Raw genomic sequence first — 17,081 nt, forward strand, 5'->3', positions numbered from 1 at the left:
TTGGCAGCACGTAGCACATCTAGGCGATATTCATTTTCCGTCCACACATTAGCCAACATCACTGAAGGGATCGATTCAACGTCTGTGGATATCCGTTGCCGCAGGGTTTCAAGATCTGGTACACGTGTTCGGTAGACCTCCTCCTTTACATAACCCCATGAAAAGAAGTCTAATGGGGTTACGTCAGGAGAGCGTGGAGGCCAAACCATTGGCCCATCACGACCAATCCATCGCCCAGGGAAGGTCATATCGAGATAGGCACGGACGTCTAAACCCCAATGAGGCGGTGCACCGTCTTGCTGAAACAAGACATCGGGGTGATACTGAAGCAGCTGAGGAACAGCATACAGTTGCAACATGTCCAGATACGCTGCAGATGTGCTGGTAGCCTCAGCGAAGAAGAATGGCCCGATAATTCGATCGTGCAATAGCGCGCACCAAACATTCACCTTCGGACTGCCTCTGGCGCACTCCATGACCTCGCCAGGGGGTTGTGGACCCCAAACGCGCACATTATGGCGATTCACTACTCCACTGACAAAAAAAAGTCGCTTCGTCGGAAAAGGCAATTCGTCTGAGATAACCATCATCGTCCTCAATACGTGATAGGATTTCGACCGCGAAGTCATATCGACGTGTACTGTCATTGGGCAACAAGGCCTGAACGATTTGCACTTTGTATGCACGAAACAATAAACGTTTGTGTAGAATGTCATGGAGAGAGCTTTTTGGCATCTGTAATTCACGTGAGGCCCTGCGCACCGATTTCTTCGGACTGCGCAGAAAAGACTGCCTTGCAGCTTCCACATGAAAACATTGCATTAAAACAAGCGTTCAGTGCATAGTGCTGTGGAATGTGGAAAAAACCGCAAATTGGCGTTCATAAGAAGAAGAACAACACCAAAAATGTAACAGGAGAGTAATATGTAAGAAATTGCCCACGCAACCTGCCACTGATGATGCCTTGCAGAAAATAAAGGCGAAACGCGTATGGCACTAAAATTGTGTTTTATTCAGTTGCTGTCAGACGGTCAATAAGTAAAAATTATCAATATACCGTAATATTACACGCAACTGAGGAAGACAGGACTACAAAAGTTGAAGCTTCCACCCTGTCTGCTGAGGTTCTTGGTCGACCAGGCCTCGGAAGGTCAGCAACCGATCCTGTGTTCTTGAACTTCTGATACCAGGCTTTAATGCTCTCGACATCAGGTAGATTCCTTCCAAATGTTGTCTGGAAGTGTCTCTGCACTGTGGTTGGTGATCGTGTCTCATGGTACCACAGGACACACTGTGCCTTCTCCTGATTGGTTAACATACAAATTGACACAAGTCTCATATTTGTATCTTACTTCTAGCCTGAGTTATCAATTTATGTAATCAGGGAAAGACTTTTCGGACACCCTGTACTACGTGGATGTTGAACTTCAGCTGTCTGATCGTGCCGCCCGTAGATGCCCTTATTTCGTTTCTTGCCAAACTACAGCATGACTGCTATGAAATTTCACTAGCATAAGAAAAGAAAATACCTTTGGATTCTGCTCCCACATCAGCGTATTACACCACAATTTGTCATAAAGTTCAAAACGAGAAATAAGTCTGCAATTCTTTGTCATATAGAGACAGATGGAAATTTGTTTGCCAAACTAGAACATGGCGGACGATACAAAGCACATGAATCTGCAGACACGCTGCAGTTCTATACTCAGAGACCAGACTTGTACATCCAGGTTACATCACAGTCGTTACATAGAGATCACTGCAAGAAAGCCATTCGTCACACGCGCGCCATAAAATTACATGAGTAAACAGAGCCAAACTCATGTATAGTTTTTTTTATTTTAGAAATACTATTAAAACTACATATAAAGCTTCCAGAATGAGATTTTCACTCTGCAGCGGAGTGTGAGCTGATATGAAGCTTCCTGGCAGATTAAACCTGTGTGCCGGACCGAGACTCGAACTTGGGACCTTTGCCTTTCGCAGGCAAGTGCTCTACCAACTGTGCTACCCAAACACGACTCACGCCCCGTCCTCACAGCTTTACTTCTGCCAGTACCTCGTCTCCTACCTTCCAAACTTAACAGTAGCTCTCCTGTGAACCTTGCAGAACTAGCACTCCTGAAAGGAAGGATATTGCGGAGACATGGCTTAGCCACAGCCTGGGGGATGTTTCCAGAATGAGATTTTCACTCTGCAGCGGAATGTGCGCTGATACGAAACTTCCTGGCAGATTAAAACTGTGTGCCGGACCGAGACTCGAACATATTGCACGGAAAGCAAGAGTATAAAAATACAGTATTTTATCGATAAGAAGAATATACAGTATTTCTGTTGCTGGCTGCTCTCACTACCTTGATATGCAACAATTTTGCACAGTCTTAAGGATTTTCTCATTGTTGCACTTAACTCGACATTCCAGTTCACAAATATCTGTTTAGTGTAATGATTTCTTTTTGAAAAAACTACTGTATTGAAAAATTCTGATGTTTGTGGCTCTGATATAGCAACAATTAAGGAATTGGAAAGCAGGATATTGTCTTGGCTAGAGTGTCATCGATGGATGTAAGGTGTGCCCAGTGAAACATGTTGGGTCCTGTGCTGTTCATGTTGTACATTAATGATCTTGCGGACGATATTACTATGAACCTCAGACTTATTGCAGATGATGTTGTTATCTACAATGAAATGCAATCTGAATGAAGCTCTAAAAATATTCTCTCAGTCCTTTATTAGCTTTCAGCGTGGTGCAGTGATTGACAGTTTCCTTTAAATGTTCAAAACTGTAAAATTGTGCTCTTCACAAAACAAAAAACTTAGTATCTAGTGTATAGTATTAGTGAATCCCGGTTGGAGTATGCAAACTCATACAAATGCTTGGGTGTAACACTTAACAGGAACATGGGAGTAAAGCAGGTAGCAGACTTCGGTTTATTGGTTGAATGCTAGTGAAATGCAATCACTCTACAAAGGAGATTTCTTACAAGTAATTTGTGTGACTCATCCTAGAATATTGCTCAAGTGTATGGAACCCATACCAGATAGGACTGGCAGGGGATATCGAACATATACAGAGAAGGGCAGCAAGAATGGTCAAAGGTTTGTTTGACCTGTGGAAGAGATTGACTGAGATGTTGAAAGAACTGAACTGGCAAAGTTTTGAAGAAAGATATAAATGGTCCTGAGAAAGTGCACTAAGAAAGTTTCAAGAACCACCTTTAATGATGACTCAAGGAATATACTACAACACCCCTAATATCGCTCCCATAGGGATCAAGAAGATAAGATTGGATTAATTACAGTTTGCACAGAAGCATTTAAACAATAACTTTTCCCGTCCTCCATAAATGAATGGAAGAATGGAATGGGAAAAAGCCCCAATAGCCAGTATAGTGGGGTGTACACTCTGCCATGCACTTCTCATTGGTTCAAAGAGTATAGATGAAGATGAAAAGGTAAAGAAGAAAGGGAAAAAAAAGATCTCTTGAGTAGGGGAAACAATTATATGGTTTTTGTAGTTTATTATCAGGTTTCTCTTTAGTGTGGTGCATAATCTGGTATGTTAAATTCCATAACAGTTCCCTCTTATACACATTCATAGACTGCTTTGGTTCAAAGTGCAGCAAACAAACCTTCTTGTTATTGCGTTACAGGAAAATTGTAACTAAACAGCCCGTTAATGTGCTGCTTCAGTACTTTTTTGACCTGCAGGAAACTTACAGAATGACAGATTTGGTGTCTCGTTATTGCAACAGTTTATTGCACTACACATGTCTTCATTGGTATAAAACATGTTACAGTCTTATGTAAATGAAATTTTATGCATTCATTGAACATATTATTCAGTTACGTAGCTTAATGTCAGCACAGCATGCTGCTTTCACATTGTATAACAAAAAGTAGTTTGGTCTTGTTGCCTGCCCATTGTTTTTTTAGATAGGGTAGCCACTTTTTCATTCACTGTTGTGCAAGTTAGTTTTTTCATTTTTTACTTTACTTTAATCAGTCAGAAGTTCATCATCATTGTTCTTCCAGTGTTCCCTGAAATTTATTTTGAGCAGAAAGAGAGAATACAGTTTTGAAAAATCGACCAATGGAGTCAAATATAAAACCTCTTTTTATTCTTGTTGTTCTTTTATGCTTTTTTATGCTGGTAAGTTTAGTGCTGATAAATTGCTTTGAACAAAGATCATGTTAAAGTGTAATCACAAAATGTTGTAGGTAATGCAAATATTTCGAAGCATCATATTTTGAGTCCACAGGTTTTCCTGTTAATAGTGCACTTCTCAATTTGAGTCCACTGATATGACTGCTACTGTATAGGTGTGTGTGTGTGTGTGTGTGTGTGTGTGTGTGTGTGTGTGTGTGTGTGTGTGTGTGTGTGTAAGTAAGAGAGAGAGAGAGAGAGAGAGAATATTATTCTCTATTTTTATTTCTTTGGTGATAGGTGAAAATAACTTGGCAGCAAACACATATTTTGCTCAAGCAAATAATTCCTTCCTGTGTTGTAATGTTAAACTCAGTTGTAATGAGACATGAACGGCCTTTCTTCAGTTTTCTGCATGTTTCATACTCAGACCCCTGACATCTTATTTGGGTTCCACAGAAAAGGGATTTGAGATGGTGTCATATATAGGAAATGTACTGGATTTATGTAGGGACTCTATATACATGAAAGAACTAGTTCATTCATTTATGCATATTCACATAACATATGACTCAAAGAGATGTACAGATTGAGGCAATGACTTAGATGTAATGCACAAGTCTTATCTGTCTGTAAGGAAAGGGGGCCATTGAGATAGAAAACTCTTGTTCATTAGGTGACACACACACACACACACACACACACACACACACACACACACCCCTGTACCTATATTTAGAAATGCTTCTGTTCGTGTGTTATCTGAAATTTGAAAGCCCACCAATTTTTTTTCAGTTGTTTACATCTCCATCATTTTGATATATTTTCCTCCTTACTAGAACCTGGTGACTTTTATGTGTGTGGTTGCATACATAAAACTGTTCTTTCATCTCTCATTGTTTATTTTTTTATTGTGAGGCCATATGAGAACAACAGTAATTTGTATGGACATCAGTCCAGGTAACTGTAACAAACCACTTATAAATTATATGTTTGTCTCCATGAATTAATTTTGAAGTTTTTTGGGGTTGTCTAGGGATGAGGCATGCAGAAGTTAAATATGCATGTTTGTAGCCTGGTATCTGTATTTCCCAATGTATTCTGTCCCAAGTAGAAACTTATTACATTGATGTCCAAAACTCACAGACTAAGTAACTTTTGCATGATGCATCATCACTAAGTAACATAGTTCAATGAAACTTGGATGCACCTACAAAATACTGATACACTGTATTACATAAGGTAACTGGAAGAAATGTGCAGTAAGAGGAACAGAAACTACACTTTATTTCATAGGCAATGATTACACTGAAGTCACTAAGATTCATGATCGTTCCCTGATTATTACAAATGCTGGGATATAGTTGTTAATAGGGTGTGTGATCACCATGGATGGTTGTGCGTACTCTGCAACATGTTCCCATGCAGGTCACAAAGTTGGTAAGGAGTTCTTGGGGTGGGGCATTCACTTCCTCCACCAGCATGGTTGACAACTGCTGGATGCTTGTTGGTGCATGTGGATGTGCTGTAATAAGTCTCGTCAACGCATTCCACACATGCTTCATAGTACTTAAATCAGGGATATGGGCTGGCCAGTCTATTTGCTGAATATCCTCTCATTCCAAAAAATTGTCCATCTGTGCAGTTGGATGTGATCTTGCAAAGTCATAAATGAAAATGAATTTGGGGCCAAATGCACCCCGGAAAAACGCACGTGGGGAAGGAGTGCTGTGTCACAGCAACATTGACTGATAAGCATACCGAGTTCAAAGATTTGGGGGTCAATGCCACTCTTACGGCTCCCCCTCATATGGCGAGATGTGGGAATATGTAATGCACCCAGGAATATTGTCGAACTTGGAGGCCTCCCCAGTCCAGCCAACTTAAACTCCACCAATCATGTGTGGGACGTTTTGGGGAGACATATTGCAGCATGTCCACATGCACCAAAGATCATCCAGCAGTTGTCTACTGCAGTGGTGGAGGAATGGAATGCTGTACCACAAGAACTCATTGCCAACCTTGTGGCCAGCAGAGGAGCACATTGTAGTGCATGCCTTTCTTGGTGATCAAACACCCCATTAAGAACCATGTTCTGCCTTTTGTAATGTCCAGGGGACCAGTTACTTCAGTGTGATTATTGTCTATGAAGAAAGTGTTATTTCTATTTGTCTCATTACACATTTCCTTCAGTTATCCTCTGTACTATACCGTGGCAGTTCTTTCTATATATGGTTCAAGCTTCACTGAACTATGTTACTTAGCAGTGACACATCATGTAAAAGCTACTACTCAAGTTTTCCACACCGATGTATTTGTCATTCAGAGCATCCATCACCAAGCTTTTATTTGCACCCATATCCATTTAATTTCAGAACATATTAAATTACACTTTTCACATAAATCTGTGGATTAGTTCAAGTTATTTATGTATAATTTTGCTTGCATATATTAGTTTGTTTATTTCCCAGTGTCTTTCTTCATTTCCTTCCCAGTTTCTTTCTTCATTTCCTTGTGTGTGTGTGTGTGTGTGTATGTGTGTGTGTGTGTGTGTTATATCCTATGTCCTGTAGGATTCACAGTTGGGTGAAGACCTTTCTTTTGGACACGATTTTGGAAGTGTGTGTCTGCTTATACATTTCATGCTATTTTCTCGGACTAGAGGTAGATTGTGTAACTTACTTTTTTGTTTTTTTGTTGAACAGGTGCATGCAGGCAGCTGTGGCTACGAACCAGTGTACTGTGAGAACAAGTGCGGTACGAAGGTGCAGCGCAGGCAGCTGAGCCAGCACAAGGCGGCAGACTGCACCAAACGGTTGGTGCCTTGCTGCTATTGCACTAAGGAGTTTGTGGCTGACACACTAGCTGCACACCAGGCAAAATGTGGGCGTGTTCCAATCCCATGCCCCAATCGGTGCGGGGCGCCACATCCTGCCCGCGAGGATCTGGAGGCCCACTTGAGGGACAAGTGCAGCTCCTTGTCAATTGCTTGTGCTTTTAAGGAGGCAGGATGTCGTTTCAAGGTAAAAACAATAATTGTCTTTTGAAAATATTTCAGCTTGAAAATAACAAGATTTATAATAAGGAAAAAATGTTTGTTTTGGACAAACTTTGGCTCTGGAAAGAATACGTGTTATATCCTATGTCCAGTAGGACTCACAGTTGAGTGAGGGTCTTTCTATTGGACATGATGTTGGAAGTGTGTGTCTGCTTATTCGTTTCATGTTGTTTTTCCATTTGGCTGCATACAATGTTACCGTTTTACCAAACTATTCTGCTATCTGTAGAAAACAGTTTGATGGCTTCTGCAAGACGTTAGTTTGTCAAAATTTGGTTAGTAAAATTTCACAGCATTGAAGCCCTAAAATATTTTGAGTGATATACAAGTTTTCTACGTGATTCAGAAGTCAGCAGTAGTATGCAGTTGACTTCTCATGATGTTATCTGCCCAAATGATACTTCTTGCTTTTTTTTACCCTTGATACTTCTTGCTTTTCTTAATCCTTGATACTTCTTGCTTTTTTTATCCTTTTAGACCTAATGTACACCAGAAACTACTTCAATCATTTCTACTTTCAACGCTATTTTTTGTTCTCATATGTTTATTCATACTTGTACTAATTAGTTCTCACTGTGTCAAATGCCTGCAACTGTCTTGTAAAGTTCATAAAAGGAAATTTTCTAATACACTGTACAGTATGACAAACATGTTGGTTGAAGCAGCAATGCGACCCTTCCTTAATTAATATAAGTTATTAGTTGATACAGTTCATTATCTGGCCAGACAACAGCTTTCACAGTTTGGTTAGCAACAGAGAATATTTCAGTTCTGGGGCTGTGTCTAGGTTGAAAATGAGTGTACAACAGACTGTTGTTCAGAAGCAAGAGAGAATGCCACAAGTTTGTCCATTTAGAAAATAGAAATTCTTTAGAGAGCATAGTGTCAAGGACCTGAGAAATTTTAGAGGTATGGATTAAAATGAGACTAGGTTGGGTATGGGAAGAACTTGTTTCTGTGCTGCAGTTGGTTTGGCTGCAGTATGATATCGCTGGGTAAGAATGGAGGTTGGGAATAAGCACAGATTAGAGTACCAGATCAGAAACGATAGCAGCAGGAATGTCTTATAAAAGTAGTTAAGAATGTAAATACCAGTGTTTAATTATAATTTTACAACATCAAGCAGCTGTGCAATGTACATAAACGACTTCTCAGATCTCTAGTACTTGGACTTTGGTTTAACCTCCTATGGTAGCCGAGAAGTTTACAAACGTTTGTCATATGTTTGTTGTCTACTACTCTACTAGTACATGATTAAATAAATTATCATCATATTTGAAACGAAGATGGTCCCCTTAAGCCACTAGTAGTGATTCTAATCGAAGAATGAAGGTGAATTTTCCTTAATTCCATGTTGATGTTGTGGTCTTCAGTCCTGAGACTGGTTTGATGCAGCTCTCCATGCTACTCTATCCTGTGCAAGCTTTTTCATCTCCCAGTACCTACTGCAACCTACATCCTTCTGAATTTGCTTAGTGTATTCATCTCTTGGTCTCCCTCTACGATTTTTACCCTCCACGCTGCCCTCCAATACTAAATTGGTGATCCCTTGATGCCTCAGAACATGTCCTACCAACCGATCCCTTCTTCTGGTCAAGTTGTGCCACAAACTTCTCTTCTCCCCAATCCTATTCAATACTTCCTCATTAGTTATGTGATCTACCCATCTAATCTTCAGCATTCTTCTGTAGCACCACATTTCGAAAGCTTCTATTCTCTTCTTGTCCAAACTATTTATCGTCCATGTTTCACTTCCATACATGGCTACACTCCATACGAATACTTTCAGAAATGACTTCCTGACACTTAAATCAATACTGGATGTTAACAAATTTCTCTTCTTCAGAAACGCTTTCCTTGCCATTGCCAGCCTACATTTTATATCCTCTCTACTTCGACCATCATCAGTTATTTTGCTCCCCAAATAGCAAAACTCCTTTACTACTTTAAGTGCCTCATTTCCTAATCTAATTCCCTCAGCATCACCCGACTTAGACTACAATCCATTATCCTTGTTTTGCTTTTGTTGATGTTCATCTTATATCCTCCTTTCAAGACACTGTCCATTCCATTCAACTGCTCTTCCAAGTCCTTTGCGGTCTCTGACAGAATTACAATGTCATCGGCGAACCTCAAAGTTTTTATTTCTTCTCCATGAATTTTAATACTTACTCCGAATTTTTCTTTTGTTTCCTTTACTGCTTGCTCAATATACAGATTGAACAACATCGGGGAGAGGCTACAACCCTGTCTTACTCCCTTCCCAACCACTGCTTCCCTTTCATGTCCCTCGACTCTTATAACTGCCATCTGGTTTCTGTATAAATTGTAAATAGCCTTTCGCTCCCTGTATTTTACCCCTGCCACCTTTAGAATTTGAAAGAGAGTATTCCAGTCAACATTGTCAAAAGCCTTCTCTAAGTCCACAAATGCCAGAAACGTAGGCTTGCCTTTCCTCAGTCTTTCTTCTAAGATACTTAATTCCATAATTTTTCAAAAGTAGAACATTTATGGGTTTCATACAAGATACTATGGATGAAATTAATTCAGATATAATTTTAAGTTACATTTTTATTTTTTGAGTTTTAAATTAATGGCTGGTGTTTGTTACAGGGTACCAGATATGCACTGGAAAAACATCTGGATGAAAGCACAAAGCAGCACCTTGGTCTCATGTGCAATATTGCAACGAAACAGCAACATCAAATTGCAAGTCTTAAGAATGCAGTGTCTAGATTGTCTCTGAATTATTCAGGTAATATTTGAATATATGTGTATACAAAGTATATTAACACACATACATAAACGCTAAACACATGCATCCATAGCTTTCATTTTTCACCATCTTTCATATACGAGATCATCTTTTATCCCTCCTTCCAATGTGTGTGAACCAGTCTGGCAAGTCAGTTATCAGATTTGCCAATTTTATATGTTTAAAACAACATAGGGTTACAAAATACAAAAGCCCACCGTACTGTACTACTGCTTGCATTATAGTTTTTCTCTTCATGTCATGATCAATTTGTTGCAGAAGTAAGTGTGGTGGTCATTGATTAAGGAAACAATTCCAATATTGGGAAGCTTTGGCAGTACTGATGGTTTAAGAAGGGGTAATCAAGATGGGCTGAAGCACGAAATAAAGTTTGTGTTAGGGAGGGCATTGCAGTGCAATTGTATTAGCCATAATGCTAGAGTGGTGTAATTGATAGCACATCTGCATAGTTACCAGGAGACACAGATTCAAGTCCCAGATTTGGCACAAATTTTAATTCATTACTCCAGCTTCTGTTCTTACCAAAGGTAAAGTTGAGACTCAATATGTCTCTAGGAAAATGTAGTCCCACCAGATTAGGGAAACTGTTTTTCTTCCTGTCAACAGTGACAGATAATAAGATACTGTTCTTCAGTACATACAGAGGGTCTCAGAAAAAACGTAGTCACTCTTTGATAGTATTAATGAAACAAAATGCATACAGTTACATGTCTTGCACAGGGGAAAGTTATTTTATGAGTCCAAAGTGACCCCTAGCTGAACAAGATCCATGCCACTGAACTCTTGACTGAACTACGGCTGTCATTGTTGCCGGTGTGATAGCTGCATGGAATGCCTTGTTGATTCCTCATAGCTCATTCAATGTTCTTGGCTTGTGTTGATAAACTTCATTTTTCGAGGCCCGCCTTCAGTAGAAATCAAGAGGTGTATGTTCTTGGAGACCATTGTGGGTACTCAGCAGCACTTCGACCTTGCCATCATCCAGGCAGATTTTCATCTAAGTAGGCTCAGACATCTCTGCAGTTGTGAGACAGAGTGCCATCTTGTTGTAGGTAAAATCTTTCATTTCCAAACACCTCTCACACGGCAGGTAAAATCGATGTTTGCAGTGTATGATGATATAAGTCACCAGTTACGGTACCTTCAATAAAGAATGGGCCAATCAAACCATGTAATGACAGACCTCACCACACATTAACACCCAGTAGATTAACATATTTGTCCATGTGAACATGAAGATTTTCAGGAGCCCAGTACACGCAGTTGTGGTGGTTTACAGTACCACTTGTATTGAAATGCGCATTGTCTGACCAAATAACCATCCCTGCAAACTGTTCATCCTCACTTAGCTTGGAGTACTCCATCCTTTGATCTGGGTTGTACTCTTTCATAGCATGCAGCAACCTTGGAATGTCCACTTTCCAATATGTAACCTTCAGAATTCGCCATACACTTGATCAGTATTACCACTTTCACATTCACTCTGTGTCACAGATTTTTGAGGTGACCTAATAAAAGGTTGCAACACAGCAGTCTTTTTCAAGTTTTCCGTCAGCCAGACCTATCGTTGTGCACATTCTGAACAGTACCGTCGGCTTCAAATTCACCCCAAATAAGATAAATTGTTGTATGTGTTGATGGCTGAGTTCCGCACACATTACGCCATCACCGTTGTACTTCCATCGTGTTTTCATACTTCCAGTGCCACTTCAATACGGCCTTGCATTACTCAAACAACAATCTTACCTCAGTCATTGCTGCACTGCCATCTGTTGGAAAAGACACACCAAAATCTGTCGAGAAAACAATGGACTACGCTACTATGCAAAATTGTAAATATATTTCATTTTGTTCATGAGATATTAACTGTCAAAGAGTGCCTACATTTTTCTGGACCCCTCTGTATATTTGAGCATCAGTTAGGCAGAACATTAAGTAACATACTAAAACTACTACCATCAGAGTTGGAAGTGTGTTCTTGAGAGTTAATATAATGCAAGAAATGGCATGAATAAAATGTGTTTTGCAGACTACAGCTACAATTGGAGTATTACAGCCACAGGGAAGGAAGGTATTATTAACAATACAGATAGCATAAATTTCAAGATGGGAAAATAAAAATGAGGACAGCAGAACAACGACAAGAATCTAAGGGAAGCGAAGAGTAGGCAATATAGACTCTCCAAGACTCATCAAAACTTATTGCCATGGTCACTTTATATACCCTTAAGAGTTTTGCCATTAACATTTCTTTCTGCTGCCTACCCCTCTCCGCTCCAAATAATAATAATAAAAAAATCTTATGTTTGTACAGCATGCTTCCTGCAACTTATTTGAGCTTTTATGCCATCTCCCCCACTTGACACTTGGACCAGAATAACACAGTGGTCGACAGCTAGATGTTGAGAGGACAGCTACCATAGCAGCCACCAGTCAGAAATATGTATGGTCATGCCTTATCACTATTGTCATTAAGTTCTTGCAACCACAGGTGCCAGTAACCTCAGTCAGTTGCAGATGACAGTTGTGGCCAGTGATCTATCTCTTCTAATTATTTTTGATTGCCTGCTTTATTTCTGTGATGAGGATGTTTAGTGCACAAAACAACAGAAGGTAGGAGAGAAAGTTTGTAGAAAAGTCATGTAGGTATTTCGATCCTCTAAAGCAAATTCATTATTGCACAGCGACAGGGAGTGCGCCTATGCTGTGTCATAATGGATACACAGCTGTAGCTGTCACAGTCGACCTGTGCAAGCGAATCACGTACATCTGCATACATATTCCACAAGCCACCACAGTGTGTGTGGCACAGGGTACACAGTACCACTGCTAGTCATTTCCTTTCCTCTTCCACTCATAAAAGAGTGAAGGTAAAATAACTTTCTATATGCTTTTATACATGCCCAGATTTCTTTTATCCTGTCTTAGCAGTTCTATGTCATTGGCAGCAGAATCTTTCTGCAGTCTTCATCCTACAGGGAATCTCATTGCAGTTTACAGAGCATTTCTGTAATACTCATATGTAAGTGTACCTGTAACAAATCTAGCAACATGCCTACGAGTTGCTTCGATATCTTTCTTTAACCTGACCTGGTGGGGATCCCAAACACAGGAACAATTCTCAAGAATGAACTACGCTTTCCTAGAATAACTGCACCATCAGAACACGCATATTTGCTAATGAAATTTGTCATAAATAATCCATCACCATTTGAGAATAACAGTGATGTCTGTTCCTACAACACTAGAGAAAAAGTGACCTTTATTACCGATTATGGAAGTTGTCAATGGCTCAGAATGGAGTTCAATATGCAGCAACAAAAGTTTTTGGTCATTTGCACAGTAATGAAAAATGTCTGACAGGTAGCAAAGTTAGTTTTAAATCTAAACTAACATCATTTCTCTTAGACATCTCCAGTTTCATGGATGAATTTCTATTTAAAAACTGGTACTTAATGTCAACACTAAGTATATTTACATATTGTGGAACTGACTCACTCCACATCACTTTGATAAAAGAATTGTTCAAGTGATCTTTGGAAAATGTAACTCACTCTTGTCTCCTCCTTACACCAAACCATCATCAACAAAGTCACAATTGCTGTTCTCCCTATTTTTCAGATCATTTATGTATATAGAAAACAGGGATGATGCTATTAAATTTCCGTGGGGGCCCTGTTGATGATACCTTTCTCTGTAATTAACACTAGCCATCCAGGAAAATATACTGTGGGTTGTATTACTCCAGTAGTCTTATTTCTTAAATAATAGTTAACTGGCAAAATTGGCCTTTTCCTATTTAATTGTGTAAGAGTATCCATCACTGTATTACTTTTTTTGAGATATATTGTCTCCCATTTATTCATTCATGCTAATTCTTTCAGTTTCATCCTTTTCATGGTTAAACCATTTTATCATTTTCTTTGTGTCTCAACATTATCTCATTTTACTGGGTATGGTCACTTTTCTGTTTCAAAATGAGAGGTACATCATTACATCTGTTTTTGGAGTAAATGAACTTGATTCGGAAGATTTGATATTACCCTCCTTATCTTCTCTCACCTTTATTCCTTTGTGCTGTTAATTTAGCTATTGTTTCCCATACAGATGATTGCTATCTTTTTTAATTTCTGAGCAACAACACTCTCTACAGATGAGTGTTTAATGGGATCAGTAATGGAAAAAATACTAGCAGCAGGTATGCCAGTGATTCAACACCAACACATTGATTGGTCTTAAAAGTTTGAACTTAAATTAATTTTTCCAGACCTGGCTGCAGAAGAACTTACACATAAAGAACAAGTGCATAATTACTAGTATTCCTAAATCTGATGATTATTGTTTTTCAAACCTAGAAATATCACCAGGAGGCTGGAATAATTGAAACTTGTTCGTGAAAGCTATTACAGTCACAGTTGTCAAATCCTGGTACTGTAATTTACAAATTATCTACAGTCATATTATTTACTTTTTCAGGTACTCTTATTTGGAAAATCACAGATTATACTTTGAAAATGGCTGAAGCAAATACCAAAGATGGAATGGAATTAGTCAGCCCTCCATTTTATACTAGTCAGTATGGATACAAATTGCAGGTAAGCTCCTTGACAGAGTGCAATTCTTGCAAAAGTGCACTTGTTAATTTACTCCAAGAAGAATAATGTAAAAAATATATATTCAAAGTTTGTTTGCATAAAAGATATTACATTATTGAAACAGATATTCTGTTATATGTAACTTACAAAACAATGATATTTTTGTAATCAGCTTATTATTTGTAATCCTTTATAGGCATCGCTGTTCCTGAATGGTAATGGTGCTGGTCAGGGTTCTCACTTGTCACTGTACATAAAAATTTTACCAGGAGAATATGATGCACTCTTGCGGTGGCCTTTTTCTCATTCTGTTTCCTTCACGCTCTTTGACCAGGCACCTGTGCCAGAAAAGGTAAGTGCATGTATCCATTTGGCTCAGAAGCAATATCCGAAGAAAGTCTAATACAAGAGTTAACTTATTTTTCTTTGTATAAGTTTATGCTGTAAACGTATTTATACTGAAAATAGTAATTAGTGACACTAACTGCTCAACATCATTCTGCTGCTTGTGTTTAATTGTAATAATGATTTCCCACTCAAGGTAATTTGCATATATGTTTCTCAAATACTCAGCAAGTCACTTAAATTATTAGCTTAACTTTTTTTAAAAGTGTTTAATTGATGAGTATATTAATTATAAATTTGGAGTAAAGATAAATCCTACATTTCACTTGCCATTTGCTATCTGTCTCCTCTATCATGAAACTTTGATTTCTGTTCTAGGCTTGCAACATTGTGGAAAGCTTCATTCCAGACCCAACATGGAAAAATTTCCAAAGACCAAGTAAGGAGCCAGACTCACTAGGTTTCGGTTTTCCTCGATTTGTTTCACATGAGATGCTCAAGAAACGACATTTTGTCAAGGATGATACAATGTTCATAAGAGTTAAAGTGGACCCAAGTAAGATTGTGGCAGTGTAGAAAGACATCATGCTGTGTCAACAGGCTCAGTGTGTGCTATTTTCAGGACAACAATCTGTGAGGACATTCGTGTCATGGACATCTGAAGTGTGTGGTGCATTGGCACTATTTGTGATCAAAATGTTAGTAATTACCTATTGTAGATAAGTTTATGCCTGTGTCTTTCTTTGATATTTCTCTACATGTAAATATGTACAGTCTCCCTGTTAGTTGTATATTTGTGATAAATCCTCTGTTCAGAATAATGAGTGATAAAAAATAGTCATACTGTGTATAGGTATCAGTTATATGGTAGCCATTAAGCAGTAATGAAAAAACACTGTAGTAGTTTCAAACTATTTGTTTCACTGTACATATGATCATAAAGCACAACTCCTGTTTCGTACTAATTTACAACAACAGTTTGTAGACAAAGGATGTTTGATTTAAACAGTTTCATATTTCATAAAAAAACTGCCTCTCCATTGCACAGTTTCTCAGGGAATGAGTAGTATGAACAAATAGTTATGCAACTGTAAAGTGTTAAAGTCATATTTTTATGCAGAATCTTTATGTTAAAAGATCAGTGAAGTGGTGAGTTGTAAATAAATTAGAATACAATGAGAGATAAAAGTTCTCCAAAAAAAGTTTATTTAATAACAGCAAGTGTGAAAAATGAAAGCATAAAATACTACATTGTTCTTTAATATACAATGCACATGTTTTACTTTTTAGTGCTGACTGACAAAGGTAAAAGAATTGTAAAACTCTATACTGAAGAAAACCACTCATATATTGTTCTTAACAGCAAGATAATTTTGTAAGCTGAAAGTCAATTTCATCTAGTGAGTATTAACCAGATACTGATATAAGGGTTTGTAGCCAAAGATAATGCACATTTTTTTCTGGTACATTGTGCAGTCATAGAAATATGTGGTAGTTAGAATCTCAGGAGATGGTGTCATTCATCATTCCTGTCATCAAAGCTGGAGACAAACCAAAGGACCTGTAGTTGATTCTGTATGCAAATTCATGCATGAATTCAATATGTGAGACAGTTATAATGTATCTTTTTTTATGATGATTAAACTTTACTGCAAGTATCTTTTGCTTAATAAAGATGTTGCTCTGAAACCACTGATGTTATACTATTTCATTGACCACTGCTATAAGCTGATATCCAACATATATATTTCAGTAGAAATTGTGATTTAAAATGTAAACCTCTCAAGCCGGTAACCTGATTATGTACTCTCCACCTCAAGTAAAACATACTGCTTTGCCTTCTTCTGACTACTTGTCAATTATGTGTAGTGATATTTGTGCTGACACACCTTAAGGACTTTGTTGAAAAGTGAGGTGGAAAATATGAGGAGCTACACAATGCCCTTGAAAAAAAAAAAGTGATACATGAATGTATTTAGAAGACTACTAAATATTCCAATGCACAGAGCATTTATTGTTCATCAAACCATAGATAAAAAACAAGGGAAAGTGGACATATAAAAGTGAGACTTGTAACAGAACTGCTGGTTACCTACAGGAAGAGATGGCAGCATACATTTTTTTCTTTTTTAAATATCTCACACTGAAGGTTATTTTATG

The 17,081-nt window shown here is 38.4% G+C and overlaps 1 protein-coding gene across 1 annotated transcript in view; it reads left to right on the forward strand.

Moving 5' to 3' along the window:
- The window catches only part of LOC124621837 (TNF receptor-associated factor 4), a 122,404-nt gene extending 105,794 nt beyond the window's left edge, over positions 1-16,610 (forward strand). The window contains exons 4-8 of the mRNA XM_047147283.1: positions 6,853-7,170; positions 9,819-9,960; positions 14,458-14,576; positions 14,773-14,928; positions 15,300-16,610. Coding sequence (XP_047003239.1) covers positions 6,853-7,170; positions 9,819-9,960; positions 14,458-14,576; positions 14,773-14,928; positions 15,300-15,497 — 933 coding nt within the window. The 3' untranslated portion in view covers positions 15,498-16,610. The remainder of the gene's footprint in view (positions 1-6,852; positions 7,171-9,818; positions 9,961-14,457; positions 14,577-14,772; positions 14,929-15,299) is intronic.
- The last annotated feature ends 471 nt before the right edge of the window (positions 16,611-17,081 follow it).

The sequence above is a fragment of the Schistocerca americana genome, chromosome 1 (genome assembly GCF_021461395.2).
Source record: "Schistocerca americana isolate TAMUIC-IGC-003095 chromosome 1, iqSchAmer2.1, whole genome shotgun sequence".
Lineage (NCBI taxonomy): Eukaryota > Metazoa > Arthropoda > Insecta > Orthoptera > Acrididae > Schistocerca > Schistocerca americana.